This window comes from Zootoca vivipara, chromosome Z2, assembly GCF_965207765.1.
Source record: "Zootoca vivipara chromosome Z2, rZooViv2.hap1.1, whole genome shotgun sequence".
NCBI classification, from domain to species: Eukaryota; Metazoa; Chordata; class Lepidosauria; order Squamata; family Lacertidae; genus Zootoca; species Zootoca vivipara.
Window position 1 is genome coordinate 9,895,771 of NC_142585.1, and position 16,193 is coordinate 9,911,963.

Consider the following 16,193-nt stretch of genomic DNA (forward strand, 5'->3'; position numbering starts at 1 on the left):
TATTGGCTGGGTGTCAATGAAAACAGTTTGTTCCATTGCCTTTAGCTTCTTGGTTGCCGTTCCAAAGAGATCCTTGGCTTGCTGCTTTCAACAGCTGCAGCATCTTGCTTGGATGAATGCGTTGGTGCTTGTCCTAAGCATATTAAAAAAAAACACAACACTTTAAGAAACAAAACAATGCCTAAGTAATAATTGCTGAAAACATTGCAGTGTTGATGGAAGGACAAGAGCCACATTTGAAGAGCAGAAATATGTAAGCAACAACACCAAGAGGGATATTTCTTGTTGTCGTGTGTTGTATATCTTCACTTTATTGGACTGGCAGTAATGTCAGCTGGATGACTGTGTCCCTCTGTGAACTGAGAGCAAATCCTATAAAGAGAAGGGAATGTAAGAGAACAGTTATTAAAAGTTAGGTCCAGTAAGGTTTTGGTTGCGTGCGTGCTTTGGGGAAAAAAACCCCACAGAGAAGTCTTGTGGCACCTTAAATACTAACAGATTTATTGTGAGATAAGCTTCTTTGGTGCCACCTGTATTTTATGAATTCTGTAGTTGACTTGGCATGAGGAATAGTGTGTGTGTGTACATCTGTGTGTTTTTAACAAGGTGTCACATATTTGAACTGCAATCAGTTTCAGAACTTGCTCTACCAAGTTACTGGTGCACTTGCAGAAATTTAAACAATGCTAAACAAACAAACAAACAAACAAACAAACAAACAAACAAACGTTTTACATCCAGGCAGTTTAAATGAATCTAGAAGTTCAATAATAATAATAATAATAATAATAATAATAATAATAATGATAATAATAATAATTTATTTGTACCCTGCCCATCTGGCTGAGTCTCTCCAGCCACTCTGGGTGGCTCCCCATCGAGTATTAAAACAATACAGCATTAAATATTAAAAACTTCCCTAAACATGGCTGCTTTCAGATGTCTTTTAAAAATAGGATAGTTGCTTATTTCCTTGACATCTGATGGAAGGGCGTTCCACGGGGCGGGTGCCACTACCGAGAAGGCCCTCTGTCTGGTTCCTTGTAACCTCACTTCTCACAATAAGGGAACCACCAGAAGGCCCTTGGCACTGGATCTCAGTGTCCAGGCTGAACGATGCGGGTGGAGACGCTCCTTCAGGTATACAGGACCGAGGCTGTTTAGGGCTTTAAAGGTCAACACCAACACTTTGAATTGGGCTTGGAAAAGTGCTGTAGACTATAGAAATGTCTATAGTCACCAATTTATATATTATGTAAATTGAGTAAATTGCCTGAGGTCTCTTTCCTTGCATAATTTAGATCACATCTGCACCACACATTTAAAACAGTATCATACCATTTTAAACAGCCATGGCATCTCCCAAAGAACCCTGGGAACTGTAGTAGGTTGAAGATGCTGAGCATTGTTAGGAGACTCCCTATTCCCCTCACTGAACCACAGTTCCCAGAGTAGTTTCCCCTTCTCTTGGGAAACTCTGTCAGTTTCCTCCTCTCTAGTCTCACGGGTGGTGCTGTGGTCTAAACCACAGAGCCTAGGACTTGCTGATTGGAAGGTCAGCAGTTCGAATCCCCGTGACGGGATGAGCTCCCATTGCTCAGTTCCAGCTCCTGCCAACCTAGCAGTTCGAAAGCACATCAAAGTGCAAGTACATAAATAGGTACTGCTCCGGCGGGAAGGTAAACGGCATTTCCATGCGCTGCTCTGGTTTCGCCAGAAGCAGCTTAGTCATGCTGGCCACATGACCTGGAAAAACTGTCTGTGGAAAAACGCTGGCTCCCTCAGCCAGTAAAGCGAGATGAGCACCGCAACCCCAGAGTCATTCGCAACTGGACCTAACGGTCAGGGGTCCTTTACCTAGTCTCATTGTTGCCCCTTGCAGAACTCAGTAGGGAGGAGAATGCTGCAAAACGTGAATTAGTTGGCTCTGCCTGTTGTTGACTTTGGCTCCAGCTACTGTTTGGGCTCCCTGTTTTCTGCCCTACCAGCCACATCCACACAAGTCCCAATGATCAATAAGCTCCACTCACCTGTGGTGTGTGTGTGTGTGTGTGTGTGTGTGAGAGAGAGAGAGAGAGAGAGAGAGAGAGAGAAGGATCTTGCCTGGTGAGTGGATCTGGTTCCCCACACCATTTTAGATGGTCTCATAAACACTGTGTCAGTTTCATGCAGTGTTACCTACATATTTGGTTGCTGGCAGCTGTTAACAGTCTGGCAATGGCAAAAACTGAGAGTTACTGCTATCCCTTCCAGGTGGGTTATACATTTTGTAAGGAAGTGGTTTTTCTTATTTATTTATTTATTTAAAAATTAAACCAAGCTTGCTTAAGTGAGAGTTTGGGCCTGTTGCCATTTATGGAACCACAGGACTCCGTCCATCAAAATTTAATGGATGTGTTGAAGGAGTCTGCCTAGCTGAATTCTGAGTATCATTAAATAAGATGAAATGCTATGATGTGGTGTGCCAGGCAGCCTCCCAGAATTACACTTCTGCATGTTAACTTTCCAAGTGACGCTGCAAAGTAAAGAACTCTTAATTGGATTGTCTTGTGCTGGCAGCCAATGCATGCTCATCTGTTATAATGAAGACTTTGTGTTCCAAGAAATGTTTTCTCCTAGGACTGGAAAGTAGTTAGGCTTTGAGGGCAGGCAATGGTGTTGCCATTACCATGGTTAAAATGAGTTTTAAAATATCCTTCCCCACCCCCATCCCTTCCCCCCTTCTTTAAAGAGTTCTACACCCAGTTTTATAATGAATGATATGGAATGGCTTGACCAAAGATTTCCCAAACTTCTGATAGATGAGAACCAAACTAAACGACACATGGGATATTTAGAAACACTCCCTCTGCTTACATCCCTGCCCCTTTGAACCTCAAACTAAATGTTAATAATTTACAGCCCACTGACCAGAAATAAAAAGTTATAGGATGTAAAATACATAAAATGCTTAAAAAAGGAAGGAGGGGGCTCAGAAAGCAATAATAGATTAATGGAAACAGTAATAATTTTTGTAACTTACCTGTTTAAAAAATCAGAGCTCTCCAATAAAACAACCAGAGACTCTGAAGACTGGCCTGGGATGGTCTGTGTAATGGAATATTATCACAGTTTCTCTGCCTCTCTCATCGCCTCAGGATAAAAAAATGCTCATTTTTCTTTTATTCCTACTATTTCTCTATATCCTCTTATCCTTCTTGTCAGAGCTTCCAGTACCAGTAACAGTGGTGACAATGGACATCCTTGTCTTGTTCCTTTTTGGATATTGCATTTATCCGTTATCACCCAATTTACAATTATTTTTGCATTTTGTTCTGAATAAACAGCTTGCATTCCCCTATTAAAATTTACTCCAAACCCCATCTCCTCCATCACCTTCCTCATGAAGCTCCAAGAAACATTATCAAATGCTTTTTCTGCATTTATAAACATTAATGCTGCTTTTTTCTCATTTCTCACTTCCAGGTATTCTATAATATTCAGTACATTTCTAATATTATCTTTAATTTGTCTGCTTGGAAGGAATCCAGATGGATCATGATGAATAAAATCTTTAAGAATTTTTTTCAATCTGTTTGCCAAAACTAATGCAAACAATTTGTAACCATTGTTTAATAATGAAATGGGCCTATAATTTTTTACCATTGTCACATCTGAATTTTGTTTTGGTATCAAAGTTATATAGGCCTCATTCCATGTTTCTGGGACTTCCCCCATTTTCAAGGCCTCATTCATAGTATCTTTCAAAGGGTTCACAAGCTGCTCACTCAGTTTTTTGTAATATTTGGCTGTTATTCCATCTGGCCCTGGGGGCTTCCCTACCTTTGTTTGGTCTATTGCTTCAATTACTTCTTAGGATGAAATTTCTATATTTAATATCCTCTTTTGCTCCTCTGTTATCTTTGGTAGCTTACTATTTTTAACATAATCTTCTATCATTGTCAAATTTTCTGGTCTTTTTTTTAAATAAAGATCAGTAAAATATTTTACAAGGGCTTCCCTTATTTCTTTTGCTTTCTCAGTTGTTCTGCTGTTAAGCTTTATCCGATTCACATAATTGTTTTGTTCACTTTTTCTCAATTGCCATGCCACGTTTCTCTGGTTTATTAGCATTTTCAAAAAAAAATCTATTTTTTTTAAAAAAATTCCATGCTAGTTCCTCCTTAATTACCATAGAATATTGTGATTGTAATAATTTTATTGCCTGTTTTGCTGCTTCTTTATTTGGTGCTCTTATTAGTTATTAGTTAAAACAGTATCTGCAGGGTTCTTTTAGATGGAGGATGAATGACTCTTTATTGAGAAATGAGCAGATAAACAACAAGGCCCAGAAGATGTTGAAAGATTATTTTGAGTTAAACCTCAATAAAGGATCGAATATTACAGTGGTTTGGGATGCCAGCAAAGCAGTAATGAGAGGATTTTTGATTCAACAGAATACAATTTGGAAAAAGAGGAGAAATGAAAAGAAGGAAAATATTTTGGATAAATTGAAAGAAAAGGAAAAAAAAAATGAGAGACAATCCGAAAAGTCAGGAAGTTCAAAAAGAGATAAAAGCTTTGCAGGTGCAGTATTCTCAAATAATAAATGAGGAAATCGAATGGAAAATCAGAAGAATGAAGCAAAGATCTTTCGAATCGGCTAATAAATGTGGGAAATTGTTGGCCTGGCAATTGAAGAAAAGACAAAAAGAGAGTACAATTATAAAGATTATGGATGAAGGAAAATCTATTGAGAACCCTGCAGAGATAAGGAAATGCTTCACAAAATATTATAAACAGCTATATAAAAGGGAAAAAGAAGATTTAGATGGAATAGAGAAGTTTATAAAAGAAAATGGACTACAGAAAATTCCAGTACACCAAAAGAACCTACTGAATGGATTGATTACAAGACAAGAGGTTGAAATAGCAATTCAAGAGTTGAAAAACGACAAAGCCCCAGGACCTGATGGACTTACCTCCAAGTATTACAAAACATTAAAAAACTGGTTGATACAACCATTAATGGAGGTAGCAAATGAGATTTTAGGGGGGGGGGGCAAAGCACCAGAGACTTGGAAAGAAGCTTTTATCTCTCTGATACCAAAACCGGATGTGGACAAGACTCAGGTTAAGAATTATAGACCAATCTCCTTATTAAATGTGGATTATAAGATATTTGCTAGCATTCTGGCATCAAGATTGAAAAGGGTGTTGAAAGATTTAATCCATAAAGACCAGGCAGGATTCCTGCCTGGTAGACATATGAAGGACAATGTAAGAATTATAATAGACATTCTGGAGAGATTGGAAGTGAAGATAAACACCAAAGCTATGTTAGTTTTTGTGGATGCCGAAAAAGCTTTCGATAATATCTCTTGGACTTTTATGAAAAGAAATTTTGCAAAAATGGAGGTTGGCCAAAATTTTGTTAACGGGATTAATGGTATTTACTCTGAGCAAAAAGCTAAGATTATTGTAAATAATGTGGTCTCAGAAGAGATAAGAATTGAAAAAGGGACAAGACAAGGGTGCCCACTCTCCCCCCTGTTATTTATTTCTGTCCTGGAGGTTTTGCTGAATATGATAAGGAACGATGAAGGTGTCAAAGGAATTACAGTGGGTACAAAACAATATAAGTTAAAAGCCTTTGCAGATGATTTGGTACTGACTTTGCAGAACCCTGAACAAAGTGCTGTGAGAGTATTGCAGATAATTCAAGAGTTTGGCAGTGTGGCAGGCTTTAAGCTAAATAAAGGAAAAACTAAAGTGTTAGATAAGAACTTGACATTGCAAGAGAGACAGAATATTGAGGAATGCACAGGACTGAAGTGTGTAAAAAAGGTGAAGTATCTAGGAGTTAATATGACGTCAAAAATTTGAATTTGTATAAGGATAATTACGAGAAATTATGGAAAGAAATCCAAAGAGACTTGGAAGTATGGACAAGGTTGAAATTGTCTTTAATGGGACGAATAGCAACTGTCAAAATGAATGTATTGCCGAGAATGTTGTTTTTATTTCAGGCCCTACCGATAGTTGACAAGATGAAATGCTTTCAAGAGTGGCAGAAGACATTGTCTAAATTTGTCTGGCAGGGGAAGAAACCCAGGATTAAATATAAACTTTTGACTGATGTAAAAGAAAGAGGAGGATTCTCCTTGCCAGACTTAAAGATTTATTTTGAAGCCGCAGCTTTTTGTTGGCTGAAGGAATGGTTCTTGCTAGATAATGATGACTTGTTGGATTTAGAGGGCCATGATAATGCATTTGGTTGGCATGCATACTTATGGTATGATAAAGTAAAATTACATAAAGGTTTTAAAAGTCATATAATTAGGAAATCATTGTTTAATGTCTGGATTAGATATAAAGATTTGTTGGAAAGGAAAACTCCTAGGTGGATCTCACCACTTGAGGCAAAGAAACCTAAAAGGACAAATATGGACGAGAATAGGCTGAAATACAAAGATATTTTGATGGAGGTGGGTAACCACTTTAAGTTAAGGCCATATGAACAATTGAAAGATAGGCTGAGTGACTGGTTTCAGTATGTGCAGATAAATGAAGTATTCAAGTTAGACAAAAAATAGGATTCCAATCAGAAAAATCGAAATTAGAAACGGAATTATTAGAGACAGACCACAAAAATTTGTCTAGAATGTACAATTTGTTGCTAGAATGGCATTTGAAAGATGAGCAAACAAAATCAGTTATGATTGAATGGGCCAAGGACTTGGGTCATAATGTGAGGATGTCGGAGTGGGAAAAATTGTGGAAGAAGGGTATGAAATTTACGGCTTGTACGGTGTTGAAGGAAAACTTGATGAAAATGATGTATAGATGGTATTTGACGCCAGTCAAGTTAGCTAAAATGTACCACAAAAGTGACAACAAATGTTGGAAATGTAAGCAGGATGTTGGCTCATTCTACCATATGTGGTGGACATGCCCTAAGATAAAAGGCTTCTGGGAAATGATTTACAATGAATTGAAAAAGATGTTTAAAAACACATTTTTGAAAAAACCGGAAGCCTTTCTACTTGGAATAATTGGGGAAGAAATTCCCAAAGACAATGTTAATTTGTTTATGTATGCCACCACAGCTGCTAGGATTTTAATAGCAAAATACTGGAAAAAAGAGGAATTGCCTTCGGTGCAGGAATGGCAAATGAAAATGATGGACTATATGGAATTGGCAGAACTGACAGGGAGACTCCGGGACCAAACAAATGACAAAGTTTCAAAAGACTGGAAGAAATTTAAAATATATATAGGGAATGTATCTGATAACTAGACTTTGAACATCCAGGAAAATAAAGAAGTTAAGGCAATAGGGAGATAAACATAACTATTATTTTCTCATCTGCAAAATCTAGTAATTCTGTTTCTAACTCTTGGGAAAAATTTGATTTATTTTCCTTTGGTGCATATATCCCTACCAAAATTATTTTTTCTCCTTGAACTTTATTTTGGACCAACAATTTTCTCCCTTTCTCATCCTTTTGAATTAATTGTGGTTGAAGTGCAGGTTTTATATACAAAGCAATTCCACATTTTTTTGAATTTTCTGATGCAATAAATTGACTTCCTAATCTCTTATTAGTCAAAATTTTCTCATGTTTCCTTGCAACATGAATCTCCTGTAGGCAAATTACAGGTACAGTATATCCAAATTTAAGATTTCATGCCACACCCTGTTCCTTTTTATTTTATTATTTAAGCCGTTCACATTCCAAGTTAGTAATTTAAGATTTTCCATTGTCTGGTTTACTTAAAAACGTTTTACTTTCTCGTCCTGTTCCTTCTGTTTTGCCCCCAATTCATCTCTTTGCATCTCATAGGGGGTTCTGAAGTCTCTTCTCACATTTTGAAACTCTGGATCCTTGCCGTGTTTGTCTAGGAACTGTGCCTGACTCTCTGTCACTAATCTAAATCTATTATTTCTGTAAGTGAAGGAAACTCTTTCTGGAAATTCCCATTTGCAGTTTATCTCTGCTCCTCTGAGGATTGATGCCAGGTTTTGCTACTTCCTTCATTTAACTCTCAATTTAAATGGAATTTCTTTGAAAATGTCAACTTTCTGTCCTTCAACCACCAGACCTCAAAGCTTTTTTGCATTACTGCATCTTGAATTTTCCTTGTGTCATCTGGTGGCTGTCTTCTCGAACTTGATAGACATTCTCAATAAATTCTTCCATTCCCTCTTTTGTCCCCATCCATTTCTCCAATATCCCACTCACATACCGGTAGCTTGCAAGGCCTTGCTCCTTCTCTCTCTCCGGTAACCCCCCCTTATTCGAACTGTATTTACATTTAATCATAATTGCATTAGTAAATTCTGTTGTTCAAACACATTTTGTCTGTCTGCCAGGCCCTCTACTGCCCCAGCCAGTGCCAATTGACCCTCCTTTATACCTTCAACTGATTCCACTGTCTTTCCCAATTTTACCACTTTCACTTCTAGGGCATTTACCTTTCACCCAATTTATCAATTTTTTGTGGCAAAATCTCTTTAGAGTTCTCTATATCTGACCTTACTTCCAAAAATTGTTTATTCATAGAATGCTCTAGTCCTTTCCTGAATTCTGCAAAGTCATAATCTGCCATGTCTGATTTAGGTGTCTTTTCAATATCTTCCTGTGCTGACGCTCTTCTTCTTTCTAGTGCTTTCTGTTTTACTGTCTCCTGTTTAGGTTTCTCTGCCATGCCTATTCTCAAAATAATTGCTTCAAAACACTTCTGCCTCAAGGTCGCTCCACCTCCTTATCTCTTTCTCACTCTTAAACTTGTATGTAGAAATTCCCCCACAAGCCCTATCACAGCTCAGTTTTATACTAGTATATATCAACAGTTTCACTTTTAAGGAAATTTCAGACAATTCAAAAGTAATCCAAAAAAATCACACATATATACACAATTTAAAGAGAAAAGAACCTGGTAGTTATCACAGTCTACAAATAGTGTTGCGCTGTTCCCTTGATGCTGGTCTGGTCCTGGTGCTTTCAAAGTCTCTGGTTGTATCTTATAGTCCACAATGTATCTTGTAGTCCAAAATGTTCCCACTATTTAAATCCAATATTTTCCAGACATAAATTAATTTTTTAATCCAAATTGTATTTGTAACCCAAATGGTATTTATAATCCAATATATAATGTTCTCCTCAGTTTATATTCCAATGTATGGCCCCCTCATTTAAAGCTTTTCCCTTTCCTACTCCCACTATCCCCGGCACTTCTCCTCCCTGAGCTTTTTCCTAGTTATGGAAAAGTGTTCCCCTGTTGAGCTTTGGTAGGATTTGCTAAGATCCAGGGTTCTTTAAAATTTATTTGATTCCCCCCCCCAATCCTTTAATCACTTTCATTCATGGAAACAGCTTCACCATTCATTAAAAAACTGAGGGTACTCTACTCCATTCATGTATACTCCTTTTAAAAGTTCAAAGAGCAACAGTTCATTTCTTTGTATCCAGCAACGAGATGGTTTGCTAATAAGTAACTAAGTGCAGTTTAAAAAGTAGCAAAAGACTGATGTGTCTCCAAATGTCTTTAATCCCATTCACAAATCTATACTGCAGAATCTGTCCTTCAAAAGACGGAAGTTGACTTCCTTTTTAAATTCCGTCTTTATCAAATTCAATTTTAATCCAATAATTTTATGTCTTTAAAGTCCAATAATCTTGGTAATAAATACCTTATTTAGAAAGTCTGCGGCTTCAGGTGGCATTTCATGGTTTCGGATTTTTAAGCAGCACTGGAGCCACGGACAGACTCAAGCCGCTTCTCTTGCCACCCCCCCCCCCTGTGAGCGCAGCGAGTCTCTTCTAGCCCAGCTGGTCCCCTCGAGCCCCCACTTGTCTGTGGGGCTTTTAAGGGGGGGTTGCTAATCCTGGCACACACCCCTATAGCTTAGAAATCCCAGAAGCATTGTCTCTTAATTGGACGACCCACTCCGTGCTGCCATTTCCCTCCGCAGTCAAACCGGAAGCCGGGTATACATGTGTTTTCAAACACACATGGTAGAGCCAGTGCTACTTTTCTAGAAAAAGAGGTGCCGGAGCTCACTGTGAACTTCTCCCTTCTTCTCTTAGAATGGCAGTTGGTAAGGTAGGATTGGATATTGGTATATGATATATGGAATTCGCACTTATAAAACTGCAATAAAAGTTTAATTAAAAAAAGAGAACAGAATGGCATTAGCGCCCACCTGAGAGGTGCCGTCGCTGAGCTCTGGTGAGCTCCGGCTGGGGAAAAGAATTATGAGTACAGGGCAATGCAGAATTAATTGACAGTGCACATTTATTTTTGTATTGCAACTAGTTTCACTTGAAGCACTTTTCAGGGACAAAATATATGCAGTAAACCTAGTGTGTGGAGTACATAGAAAAAAAGCAAGTACTCAATCTCCAATGATTAGGTTATCCATGTCTTTTCCTTCTAACATACAGCCCAGGTGAATGAAGAAGAAAGTCATGATTGTAATCTTGGTTTACACCCGGAGTCAGCAGGAATAATAATAATAATAATAATAATAATAATAATAATAATAATAATAATAATAATAATTTATTATTTATACCCCGCCCATCTGGCTGGGTTCCCCCAGCCACTCTGGGTGGCTTCCAACAAAACATTAAAATACAGAAATCCATTAAACATTAAAAGCTTCCCTAAACAGGTAGTTGAAGATACACCCCTGCATTGCTAAGACAGCCTAAATCTGTTTTCGCCTGTTTTTCCCCATGGTCATATGGTAGGTAAGTGGTTTTCAACCAGTGTGCTGGGGTGCCTTGAATAATGGTCAGGGGTGCCATGGGCAACATTGGCCTCCATCTCTCTTTCTTTCTCTCCCTCCCCTGATGCCCTCTCGTGTCTCTGCTTCCCAAAAGCTTGCACAGCTATTTGTTGCAACAGCCCTGGCTACAAACTCCCCAGGTGAATGGTGCCTCTGGGGCTGGTCAAGGGGTGCTAGTTGCCAGGGCCTGAGGCAGCCTTGGAGTAAGCAAGCAAGTAGGTAAGAGAGCCCAGCCAGCTAGTCCTCCTGCCCTTGCTGTTGGGCATAGACAGATGCGTGGGAGGCCAGGCAGAGTGCTGAGTGCCTGGTGTGGAAGGGGAGCCAGTCTGCGATGCAGGTCTGGCAGTGTCCACTGCTGCCACTGCTGCCTCCCAAGGTAAGGTGCTGGCCTCACAGTCATCTTTGGCCAGTCTCTGTTGGGCCACTAAGGCTTTCTTCCCAGGCAGTTGTGGGGCAGTGTGAAGAGGCACCTCTCTTCGGGACAAGGTGGGGGAACTCAGTGACCAGGGGCAGCAGCAGTTGCTGCCCAGACGACTCCCATGGAGAGGGCAGAGGAGAGGAGTCTGAAGGAACCTTCCACAAGGTAGGGTTTTGAAAAAGAGTGAGAGGCTGCCAGCTCTGCAGGCAAGGGGTGACATAACTGGGCTCCTGAGCCCCACCTCCTCACATTGAGTGCAGACTTGAGCTTCTTTTAGGAGGAAGGGAGGCCCATTTTTGTTTAGGGCTTCAGGTCATAGTTCAACTTTTTTAGGGAGGAGGAACATTTTGGGTGAGCTTTTTTTAGGGGTGCCAGTGACCTACCAGTGATCTACCACAGACATCCAGTGATCTACTGCTAGATCACAATCTACCTGTTGGACGTGCCTGCTGTAAATCAAGCATAGAGAAAGCTGCTTACAAGGCTCCTGTACAGGCGTACCAGTATCTTCCTCTTGCTGCAGAGTTCCAGCATCACAGCGTCAACCAAAGGCCCCCACAAATATGAGTTATCCCTCTCTCTATTTCTTCCTTCCTTCCCTCCCTCTTCCATCCTTAATAAAATATGCGGGGGCAGATAAGCCCCACATAGAAAGCCCATCAACATGGGGGGGGGAATGACTCTTTAAAATACGGTATTTACCAGTATTTTTTTGGGGGGGGGGAGGCACCTAGGCCTCTAGGAGTTGGCTGCTATGCCTAGGAGTAGGACAATTCAAGAAAGCAGAATGATGCATATGCTATGGTAATATATCAATAGAATCATAGAATTGTAGTCGGAAGGGACCCACAAGGGTCATCTAGTCCAACCCCCTGCAATGCAGGAATTTTTTCCTAAGGTGGGGCTTGAACCCACGACATGGTTGAAATATTATGCTGATATGCAGCAACGCCTCGGAGCCGTCGTGGCTGCAGCCGTGCCTTGCCTCACCCTCGCCCGCCCTGCCACCCCCTCTCGCCTGCCCGACCCTCCCGTCCTCTCCAGCCAAGCAGGGTAGCCACCAACGCTGCCAGCCCCAGAAGCACAAGATGGCCGCTGCCGCCGCTGCCACAATGTCCTCGGGCCCGCTGGCCCTGTAGCAGCGCCCACATTCCCACTTTGTAGCCCCTCCGCTCCCATGCCTTGGCCCCGCCCCTGAACGACCATGGCTCCCCCCCCCTAGTTTTGATCCTGGCTACGCCCCTGCTACTGGTGTTAAACAGGGATGCATTTTGGCCTCTTTCTTGTTTAATTTTTATATTAATGACATAGTTAAAGAACTGGAGGGCCTGCAGTTTGCCCCTGCCACAATTCTTGATCAGAAACTCTGTTTTAATGTACGCCAACGACCTAGTAATTGTATCTAGAACCCAGTTGGGCCTGGGGCGATTGCTCGCAAAAATAAGCTCAAATTGCACGAGGAATGCCTTATCCATACATTACGATAAAACGCAGGACATTGTATTTGGGAAGCGCCCTAAAAAGCATGTTTGGCACCTGGACAAACACATCAGGAACGAAGTAAAGACGTTCAAATACCTGGGACTGGTTTATTCAGAAATGGCATCTTGGAATGGACAGCTGTCCAATATTAAACTGCAAGCCTTTAAATCGGTAAAAGCTATTTTGAAATTTGCCGCTTGCAATGGGGGAAACCTAGTCAATCCAGCTCTATCGGTGTACAAAGCAAAATCAATGGCCCAGATTTTATATGGTGCAGAGGTTTGGGGCACTTCAAACGTTTCTGGTCTGGAACCCCCACAGAACTATTTTTTATTATTTAATGTTTCAACTGGTATATTAAAGTGTTTCCATAGCTTTGTGCTGATTAGGTCATGTTTTGATAATGTAAATGTCCTAAGTTTTCTACCAAATTTGTATATATTTTACTGAATTACATTGTATACATTGCAGCAGCCTTTGGATATAAGCAATAAACTTGATACCTACAGCAACCATTGGAGGGGCCGGCACAGCCAATCCTGGCCCCTCCACCAACCAATTTATTAACCAATGCCTAACTGCAACCTTACAAGTTGTGACAAATTGTAGGCGCAGTAGGCGAAAACCAAGTGGCACCAGCCAATCAGCCAAATGGAAAAATTCCTACTAGGCCCCTGCCCCCAAAGCAGACGACCCCATGGCAGGCATAGCAAGGTCAAACGCAACAGCTTAAATAAAAACCCAGAGCTGGGGCAAGAAGGCATCTTCAAATATTAAATAAAGGCAAGGAGTGAGTTCCCAGGAATTGCAAGCCCCCTGGTGATGAATCAACCATATATTAAATAAATGCAGGGAGTGAAACACCATTTTCAGAACCAAGGTGTCCGTGATTTAAAATCGCTTTTGAATCTAGAGGTCTCCAAAACACCCCCCAATAAATCACACTTCACACAGAAATATATGTTTGAGGTTTTTGGCATAATTTTGGCCACAACTTTATTTAAAATACTTTATTTAAAATACAAAATGTGAGTGGTTGCTTAGGAAATGAAAGAGCTGATAAAAAAATGTAAATCTATGAGTAGACACAGGAAAGATATCCAGAAGGGGAGGAAGCTTCTGCCTGGCTTTCTGGTATCTCTACGATGCAGGATTGGTTTCGATTGTCGAGATCTTCTGCCTGGCTTTCCGGTATCTCTATGATGCAGGATTCGGTTTGAGTGTCGAGATCTTCTGCCTGGCTTTCCAGTATCTCTACGATGCAGGATTGGTTTCGAGTGCCGAGATCTTCTTCCTGGCTTTCCGGTATCTCAACTGTGGAGGATTTCTCTTTAATTATCACATCCAGTAGAGAACCACACTTTGAACAAGTAGTTAGTCTCTTGCGTTTTACCGAATGTCTTGGGCTAATCTCCACTGCAATGTCTATTCGATATGGATCTGTTGTGGTGGTCCTGATGCAAAATCTCTCCATCCCAAGCAATGCTGAACTCAGCAGCTGGAGACCCGCAGCAATATAGCCAAGATAAATTGAAGGTCCAATATGCTGCTCGCTGGAAATTGGAGGCAATTCAAAAGTTTCTGGGAAGTCAATTTTCCCATTCTGCAAGACGGAAGACATGTTCCATATCACAGAAATCAGGACAAGGATCCCAGCAGGTATGTTCAGGAACGCTCCAAGCCTAAAAAAGGTTAAGAGGAAATCCTCGTGTTTTCCGGGCTCGAACACATTGCACAAGGCAAATGATATTAATACAAGGGCGGCTGAACTCATAGTGGAAGCTAAGGCCATTAAGTCCTGAGCAATAAAAATTTCCCTTGGGAGGGTTGGATATCGCTCAGTGAGACCTTCACAATGCCAAAAAGAGTTGCCGTCATCAGAAGGGTTTCTCCAAAAACAGACATTCCAGATTCCAATCCAGATGTTTTCAGAGCCGTTCTCTCCACGCCACACTCTCCAGTTGGCACTGGCTGTGGTTGCAATGCACAGAATGCAGGCCAAAATACTCATCAAGAACCCACAGAACTGGAGGCAAGAAACTACGCTCAGCAATCTCCCCACCAGGGAGCCTTCTCTCACCCGCAGGGGGGGTTTGGAGAATAGAGGACCCAGGGAGACTTTGGCAGACATCCTGGAAACAAAAGAGAAGACAACATACAGTGAGGGAGGGAATAACAAGCATGTCTAGTCATTGAAGGACATCCTCCCTCCTGGCCAGAAAGAAGCAGCAAAAGAAGGAGTTCCCCCGCTCTCTCCCACCCCCTGGTTAGGTATAGACATCTGATCCAGAGAAGCCGACACACATACTTTCTTCCAGCACACTGCTCCTGATTGAATATACTGTTGCATTGTTCCTGTGAAAATGGCCCTAACCACAGCAACCTGTTGTGGATGGGAATCTGCTCATGATTTTGCTGTTTTGCTATCTGCTACGGCAGCTATCCTTTCCCACAGAGCAGAAACACACCTGATGGCATAGTGAGGAATGTTTAATCCCTACACTTACTTGAAATGCGTTCCTCAGCTAGAGTCTAGCGGGCCAGGAATAGAGCAGGTATTTGCTAGGTGCTCCTGAGCCTCAAAAAGACTCAGCTGCTGGCCACTGGGCTGACGTTCACCTGAGCAGCCGGCCACAGCAGCAACTGCTCTGCAGAATTCTTAGGTCAGTTACAGTCCAGTTAGAATCCTGACAGCAAGACAAATCATAACTCCAGGGTACTGGTCATTTGGAACAGCAGGAAAGTGGGAAATGGGAGGGAACTCAGTTCCCTTCTTTCCGAATGCAGAGGGTCTATTCCAGGACACTGTGCAGTTCAAACACGTTCTTCCTGAAGTCAGATTCAGAGCAGTTCCAGGAGTAAAAATGGTGATTGGTGTATCTCAGTACAGATTTGCTTGATGGTCCTGCATGCATTTCATAAAGGACCTCCATTTACAAGAGAGGCTAATAGCATTAGGCCCTGAACAATCAGAATTTCCTTGGCAAAATTATTGAAGACTCCTTACAAACCTATCATTCTTCTTGGCTATCACAACTTGTTTGGACATTATAGTAAGGGACAAGATCTTAGCTCTTTTCCTTTGCACTGGGACCACATGAAATTTGTGCCATGGGACCCCATCAGTCACACCAATACAGGCAACACCATTTTCAGAACCAAGGTGTCCGTGATTTAAAATCGATTTTGCGTGTAGAGGTCTCCAAAACACCCCCCCCCCAATAAATCACACTTCACACAGAAATTTAAGTTTGAGGGTTTTGGCATGATTTTGGCCACAACTTTATTTCAAATACAAAATGTGAGTGGTTGCTTTGGCATTGGTTACGACTATCTGACATCCGCCCACCTGTGGAAGTCAGGGTGAGGAATAGAAATTGAGGAGAGAATGGAGACGGGGGTCAGAGACTCTCCTCTCCTCAACTGCTCCCAGGGGCTCTTCCGTGGCCCTAGCCCCTTGTAGGGGGTACGGACGAAAGCATGGCCAGCCCCAGAATTCCTTTAACGGAATTTCCC

At 41.3% G+C, this 16,193-nt stretch overlaps 2 protein-coding genes across 2 annotated transcripts in view; one reads left to right on the forward strand and one right to left on the reverse strand.

The window, feature by feature from the left end:
- The window catches only part of GPR50 (G protein-coupled receptor 50), a 125,343-nt gene that overhangs the window by 16,530 nt on the left and 92,620 nt on the right, over positions 1 to 16,193 (forward strand). The gene's annotated exons all lie outside the window — the stretch shown is intronic.
- Positions 13,652 to 14,408, reverse strand: LOC148686554 (uncharacterized). The gene is made up of 2 exons (XM_088665400.1): positions 14,405 to 14,408; positions 13,652 to 14,351 (listed from the first exon to the last, which is right to left on the reverse strand). Exons 1-2 carry the CDS (start codon positions 14,406 to 14,408, stop codon positions 13,753 to 13,755), a joined length of 603 nt encoding a protein of 200 aa, XP_088521526.1. The 3' UTR covers positions 13,652 to 13,752.